This window comes from Malus domestica, chromosome 04 (assembly GCF_042453785.1).
Source record: "Malus domestica chromosome 04, GDT2T_hap1".
Taxonomy (NCBI): domain Eukaryota; kingdom Viridiplantae; phylum Streptophyta; class Magnoliopsida; order Rosales; family Rosaceae; genus Malus; species Malus domestica.
The window spans coordinates 7129709-7137911 of record NC_091664.1 but is presented as its reverse complement, the minus strand read 5'-3'; the positions used below and the strand labels follow the sequence as shown (position 1 = coordinate 7137911).

General features: G+C 36.2%; 1 protein-coding gene across 1 annotated transcript; it reads right to left on the bottom strand.

The window, feature by feature from the left end:
* Positions 1–4536: 4536 nt before the first annotated feature.
* LOC103427506 (ethylene-responsive transcription factor 5-like) lies at positions 4537–5738 on the bottom strand. The gene is given in 1 exon segment (NM_001328883.1): positions 4537–5738. A coding segment is annotated over 1 exon segment (999 nt). The 5' UTR covers positions 5658–5738; the 3' UTR covers positions 4537–4658.
* Between the last annotated feature and the right edge of the window lie 2465 nt (positions 5739–8203).

The window sequence follows — 8203 nt, the reverse complement described above, 5'->3', positions numbered from 1 at the left end:
ACAAACTAGATTAGTGTTGGAGCATTTTAAGATGCAGATTTTGAAAAAAATAGACATTAAGTTTTTAGTAGCTAATGCATGTATGCATTTAGTACTCTCTTTAATGTTAAAAAATTATGCTAAGAAGCTGTAACCATGCTTCCTTTAAGCTAGAAATATAGGCTTCAGCAATAAGGTCTTTGGGTTCGATTGTAAGTAAGAGGTCTTAGATTCAATTTTTGTTAATGACAAATTTAAACCAAATTATTGTTAGCTCAGTATGAGGCTAATCTCACACATCCCCCTTAGTATAGATGATATTGTTTGTTCAAACAAAAAAACAATAAGATCTCTATGTTAAGCAAGCTCAAAAACGTGACATCAACTCTCAAGAATAAATCATTATCCTAAACAACTTTAGAGATTTTTTATATTAATCTTAAATTTTACAGTCACATTACATATATTTTTAGACTTACTGAAAGTTATTACTATATGGAGTTTATTTCTATTTAAAGTTTTACTGTATAGAGGTTTTATTGTACTACATATACTCTGACTACAGCCTTGGTAACATAATCAGCAAAACGTTCTATAATATACCTATAGCCACTAACATACAAGTTATTATCAACTATTGGTTGTGATTATCGAGTATTGTATATATGGTTGCTGTAATGCTAGTATTTATTTAGGTCATTCGTTGAGAAATGCTAGTCAAGATCTCTCACACCAAGATAATTATGAATAGTTCGAATTGTACTAGATATTTGTCTAATGCTATGCGCCATTAGTGCAGGACAAGATAATAGAGTAAAATTTCCTTGATTGTTCTACTAAGTACAAATTTAAACGAAAATTCTCATAGTGATGATCTAAGATAATAATTATTATGAATATGTCGTGGGAAAGCCTTTTAATTAAGTTCACCACATGGAAATGATTAAAAGTTCTTGACTTTGTATGTCTACTTATCCTTGGTTATTCAAACTAATTTAACTGGTCAAGATTAATTCCAAAACAAAAAACAAAGAGACAATTTCTAAGTCTATTGAGTAGCGGTCTGTATAGATTGATGTATTTAGCACTCTAATTATAGGCTTGGTCAACACATTGGATTGGGAGTGCAATATGATGATATATGATGAGATTTATTGACTTGTATTGACATGTCACATGAGCTCTTAATTTTTATCGTTGAAGCATCACATCGAAGTAGTTAGCATATAGTAAACTGACGGCTAAACGCAGCTTCTTCTCATTAGGATGTGTGTTACATTACATTATGAAGACAATTATTGGGATAACTTTTGGAGAATCTGCATAATGACCAACAATTACAGTGGAAGGACTTAAAACATCAAGAATTTTACAAGTCATGAATAGAAAGAGTGGCTTGTCTTTGGATCGAGAGTGGTATGGTTTGAAGAATCTTCTAATTTGGTTCAAGAGAGTGGTTTGACGATTTCTTTTAAAAGATACTATCTAAAAGGGTTGAGATTATACCATAAAATCAAATTAGCAATATGAGAAGTAACTCAACTTACTTATAAAAACATGCAAGGTTCATTGTCCCATAAATGTAACTCATCCTCAACACACCCTCTCACATGTGATGAATTTTCAAACCTAATGCTTGAACAACACAAACGAAGTGATGTGAAACACGTGTAGCAGTGGGACTTTATACATGAGATACCTGCTCTCATACTACTGTCAATATCTATTGGTGCAGTGTTACTCTTTTCTTTCAGCAACGAGGTCACACTAATATACTCTATATATCATCTTTGTAAGAATCTTGTCGTCTATATTATCAATGAATATTCTACTTTTCAAAACAAGAAAAAATCAAATTAATTCATATCGTTGTCAACTTATGCGTTATGTTGCACCCTGTTGGTTTTTTACGACTCAAAATTAGGATGATGCACAAAATTAGGTTTGTGTTACCTATTTGGTTTTGGTGTCCTATTTGGGTTTGGATTTTGACTTCTTAGTTGGTTTCCTTGGTGGGGAGGTTTTGTTAATTACCTATTTGATTAGGATTTGGATTTACTTCCTATTAGGATTCTTATTGTAACCTAAGTCCTATGCACACTATAAATAGGACCTTAAGGTTAGTGTATTTCGTGTGGAAATTTGGTGAGAGTCAATTTGTGAGTTTGTGAGTTAGAGAGCAATTTGGGAGAATCTTCTCCGTTTGTTTGAGTGTTCTACTCGTTTGGTTTAGGGTTTGTAATTTGTGGGATTTGGGTTGTAAGAGTTTAAACACTCTTTTGTAATCTCCGTTTGTTTAGTGAAATTCCTTGTCGTACTTTGCACGTGGAGTAGGCTTTACACCGAACCACGTAAATCTCTTTTGTTAGTTTGAGATTGTTTGTTTTAACTTTCACCTATGACGTTGATATTTGGTACTTTGTTATAATTTGCTTCTGTTTGCGCATAAAAGTACAACAAGTGGTATCAGAACCCAGGTTTCAGCTTGGGCTGTACTTGGCAATCACTATGAAGCTTTTCGTGTCATCGCTGAAAGTTGATATTGAAAAGTTCGACGGCAATGACTTTGGTATTTGGCAATTGAAGATGCGTGCTTTCTTAGTTCAACAAAGGGTTTTAAAATTGCTAAAGGGTGTGAAGGCTTTGCCAAATTTGTGGACTGATGAAGAAAAATAAGATGTAATGGAGCAGGCACTTGGAGCAATCCTGCTGACTTTATTGAATGAAGTCTTGCATGAAGTTGGTAGCATCAAATCTACACCAGAGTTGTGGAAAAAATTGGAGAGCTTGTAAATGACCAAATCCCTTGCTGAATGGTTGTATTTGAAGAAAAGTTTGCATACTCTTCGTATGGATGTAGGTACGTCAATTCATAAGCATGTTGATGAATTCATAAAACTTATGATGGATTTGAAAGTGTGGACGACCAAATTTGTGATGAAGATTATGCGATAACTTTGTTGTGTTCTTTATCTCCTTCGTATGATAACTTTGTCGATACCATGCTATTTGGTAGAGAAAGTCTTAGTTTGGAAGATGTTGAAGCCGCCTTGAATTCTAAAGAGCTAAAGAATAAAGTGTCTGACACACAAGATGGAGCTTTGGTAGTTCAAGGAAGGAATAAGGAAAGGAGAAAACTTGGAAAGAACACTTGTAGCTATTGTTATAAGGAAGGCCATTGGAAAGTAGATTGCCCTAAACTCAAGGGCAAAAAGAAGCCGTTTGATAAGTCTTTTGCTAGTGTTGATGCAAACATTGTAGAAGATCATTGTTCTGATCTCCTCTAAAGGTTATGTGAGGAGGTGGAGCTTGGTACTCAAGCTCTTTGGGTGGAGTGCAATTCGCACTATTTTGTTCGTATATTCAAGCTTTTGCTTGGATTTTGTTTCGTATTTGTTAGTTTCCGTAATGGAATTTGTTGGAGAAGGCGTTGGAGGAAATTTCAAGTATGAAGACATTTGGATTCTTTGATTCTAGGTGGAGATTAGTTCGAAAGAATTTGGTGCACGTTTGCGTTTGTATTTTGGTATCCCAAATTTAAAGTTTGTATTTGATTTGGAAGTTTGCTAATTTCTCTCCGAGGTGGAGATTGTTAGGTTTTTACGACTCAAAATTAGGATGATGCAAACAATTAGGTTTATGTTATCTATTTGGTTTTGGTGTCCTATTTGGGTTTGGATTTTGACTTCTTAGTTGGTTTCCTTGGTGGAGAGATTTTGTTAATTACCTATTTGATTAGGATTTGGATTTACTTCCTATTAGGATTCTTATTGTAACCTAAGTCCAATGCACTATAAATAGGACCTTAGGGTTAGTGTATTTTGTGTGGCAATTTGGTGAGAGTCAATTTGTGAGTTTGTGAGTTAGAGAGCAATTTCGGAGAATCTTCTCCGTTTGTTTGAGTTCTCTACTTGTTTGGTTTAGGGTTTGTAAGTTTGCCCATAAAAAAAGAAGTTTGTGTTGAAAGAGAAAAAAACGTTGGAGAAAGCGTTAATTTCGTATACTTCCTAATTATTTACTAAAGAAAACGTTTTATCAAATCAAACACAACATACAAGTATTATACACATACGTAACTATTATATACTTTTGACTTTAGTACATGTATTTTACTTTTACATATTTTTAATAATACATATAAACTTCATAAGTTATACACACATTATTGAAAACATAAAATAAAATCAAGTATTTGAACAAATAAATATTAAATTTTGAAATGATTGCTAAACTTATTGTCGTGTTTTTACAAGAAAGTAGTCAAATAATACACATATGTAAATTTAGTGTATTGTACGTACACTTCTCATATTCGGTAGCTATGTTTGATATTGCTTCAATGAAAACCTAACAGAAACACTACTCATTTATTTACGGAAAACCTTCAAATAGTCAATTCGATTCACGTATTCCAGAGTATAAGATCCGAAGAGGATCTCAATCCTTCAATAAAATCAAGAACACAAAAGCAACAAATCCAGATCAAGAGTTACTCAACCAATTTTCTCTCCATTGTCGGAAAATCAATCTTACGTACATATATACATATCAATCACATCCATTAATTTGTACGGTACCATTTATATGTATATACGTTTCTTTTTTTTAACAAAAGAAATAAAGAACCACAGCTTCAGCTTCTTCTAATCTATAAATTTCACATACGACGTTGAATTTCCTTATACGACCATTACTTGTGGATAACCCATCGCTGGGTGAGGAGATAACGGTGACAACGGAGGTATGCTAAATACCCCTTTCACATCCTCCTTCTCTGACTCCCAAAACGACATCCAACTTGACGGCGTCAACGGTGTTTCCGTCAGCTTCTCCTTCTTTACAACCACCACCTCCTTTGCCTCGTCTCTCCGTTCCTCACGACGTCGTTTTCTCTCCACGGACACGACCGGCTCGGCTTTCCCGGCTTCGAGCGGGAAGTTGAGGATCGCTTTGGCGCCGCGGAGCTTGAACGCTGCTCGATCGTAAGCCCTGGCTGCTTCAATCGCCGTGTCGAAGGTCCCCAGCCAGACCCGGGAGCCTCTGCGGTTCGGATCCCGTATCTCCGCCGCGTACTTACCCCACGGTCTTTGTCGGACCCCTCGGTAGTGCTTCTTCTTCTCTTCGTTCGAACTCACTTTCTGAACCGCCGCCGGCTTTGCGGCTGCCTGGTCCGAGCTCGCAAACTGGATCCACTCGGTTTTGTTGGGAAGCGAGATTGTGAGTGCAGGCTTTCGGGTCGGGTTCGCGGGTTTAGGAGCCGTTTGGTTCAGAATTTGAGGCTTTTGTTCGAATCCAAAGAAATCGTCGCTAACTTGAGGCTTCGAATCGAACTCGAACGAACTTTGAGATCTCAAACTTGTGGATTTTGGAGTTGTGAGGTCGATTACTTGGGTTTTGGGTTCGAAGTCGAAGAAATCAGCGGAGTTAAAGTCGAAGATGTCAGTTGAATCCAAGTAATCGGATATTTCAATAGAGGATTCAAAAGTGGAAGACGATTTGGAGCAAAACGAATCCGATTGGGATCTGGAGAGGTCGGAATTGACCTCGGGACTCCATTGGTTTTGGGGGAAGCTGGAAGCGGAGTCGCTGAGCTCGATGGCTAAGCTCTTCACCGGCGATGACTCGCCGAGAAGATGGTGCTTGATGAGCTGGAGCGCCGAGACTTGATCTAAAGCCATTGATAACAATTTTTTTGTATACAATCTCTGAGAAATTTTAGAGAGAGAGAGAGAGAGAGAGGGTTTGAAAATCTTGTAGAGAGTGGAAATTTGGGAGTGAAATGGAAGAGGGGGAGGGGGAGGGGATATATATACAAGGGAGGACGATGGGGAAGACTTCCAGGCTGAGGTTCGACGAAGCATCCTTTGACTTTTCTTCTGTGGGGCCCATTTAGTCCTATCCATGGAGCTTCTACGTGATGTTACGTAATAATTTTCCTTCCAATCTCCACCGTTGAATGCTTGATATCACTTTCATTCTTTCATTTAAAGTAATTGATGTCGTATGGCCTACTACTGCTAGGGTTTGTCCGCTCTAGAAGTCTGAACCGATTGTCCTTTACTTGTGCGTTTTACAAGCAAGAATAATTTTCGTTAATCACTGCATGTCGATGTGTTTAATGTTTAAAATCTTATTTTTTATATATTTCAATTATTTTAATACTGAATACTCTTATATGATAGGAACAATCTATCATATGCTAGGTACGTAGTAAGAAGAAACCCGCACCAGTTCTCCTGTATATTGCTGTATCTTTTGATCTTTTTGTCGTCTTATGCTCAATGGGAGCTAATTTTAAGTATTTGAATGTAGTGCTTAATTTCGTGGATGCTTCCAAAAAGTGCATCTTTTGAGTATAATATAATCATTATCATTAGTTTAATCGCTTAGTGGAATAACTAGGTCATGCAGATTAATGGCAAAAGTTAATCAACATTAGATATGGTCAACTCAGGCTTAATCTTGGATTAATTAAGCTTTGAATTTTAATTGGAGGTCTTTAAAATTGGTTTTAGATTGAGAGAAAACTTTGACATTTACATGCAAGCAAGTAAAAGCCAACCCGATGGAATTGCTTTCACTCGTTGAATATATATATATATATTTTTTTTTTTTGTTGTTCCAGAAACAAATTTTCAACTCAATTTTTTCTTATTTTATTCATGGCTTGAATTATAATTCATCGGCTTTTGTAAAGTTACCGACTTTATTTGCCGACTTAATCATTTATGCCGATAGATGTGTGAACTAAATGACATTTCTCATTACACTCTTTGATTTTTTGCAATGTTTGGTCTGAGTAATCTAATTTCATTCTTCATGTACCCAATTCTCTACGTTCTTTAAAAAAGTACAAATTAAAAAAATGTATTATTGACCAAAACAATGATATCATATCATAAACATATATATTGGCGAGGTGAAAATTAATATACAACGGTCCTCAGTTGTTTTTGTTTTCTCTTTTCAGATAAGGGAAACCACATGGAATAACTAAAATGAAGAATTGTTTGAATTTTTTTTTTATTTTATTTCATACGGCCCCCATTGTATGGTACATATTGTCACATCCCGGCCAGGGCGGATCACTTCCAGGGCCCGTTCCACCACCGTAGCACGATATTGTCCGTTTTGGGCTTACCATTCTCTCACGGTTTTGTTTTTGAGAACTCACGAGCAACTTCCCAGTGGGTCACCCATCTTGGGAGTGACCTGGCCTCATTCTTGCTTAACTTAGGAGTTCCTACGAAACCCGAAGCCAGTGAGCTCCCAAAAAGCCTCGTGCTATGTAGGGATGAAAATATATATTTAAGAATCACTTCTCTGGACGATGTGGGATTTTACACATATTGTTGTGCCATGAGCTTCATAAGCGTCCACCGCTAAGTTTAATTATAGACTAGCATCGTTTCCAACTTAATTAACCATCTAAACTCAATATCATGGGTGGTCTCAAATTCAGTTAATGAACTTCAACGTCTGATTTTATCACAAAAAGTCTCGTTGCAATTAGAACTTAACCTTCTATATTTGAATCTCATATTGTTGTTATACTTTTTCAATGTGGAATTTCTGCATGTAGCTTCTTGACTTGTATAGAGCCAACTTACCGACATGTATAATCTTTAATGGTAAAACTGCAAAATACAAGATAAATATTTACTATTTCTTACTGTGGTGATGTATCAAACATTCTTTCTGTCTTTTAACTAAAAAGAAATATTTGAATATCCAAATTAGACCCAATGCTATTGGTAACAATCAAAATCCCATTTCCTTTGAGTTGAGTTAATTTTTAAGGGTGCTGAGTCTCCTCGACGACTCTAATTGATAAAGTCTAATAGGGATAGGATGGTGCCCTTTAATATATTTCTTTGTCTGAATTAATGGACAATTGGAAAAAAAAATGATAAGAAAAGTTCTGAAATTCAGTGTTTAGATCTACATTTTCAGGCAAGCAGACACTTTCACGTAGTGTATAGAGGATCTGGATCCTCTCCTGAGCTAATGGAGAGGATCCTCCTGACCAGTTATCATGGGCCGTTGGATTTTTATCCAACGGCTACAAACAGGAGGGTCCCTTTAAAGTTATAATAATTATAGCCGTTAGATAAAAATCCAACGGCCCATGATAACTAGTCAGGAGGATCCACTTCATTAGCTCAGGAGAGGATCCAAATCCGTGTATAGACGAAGGGCTTACATTTTAAATGTCTTGCGGAGA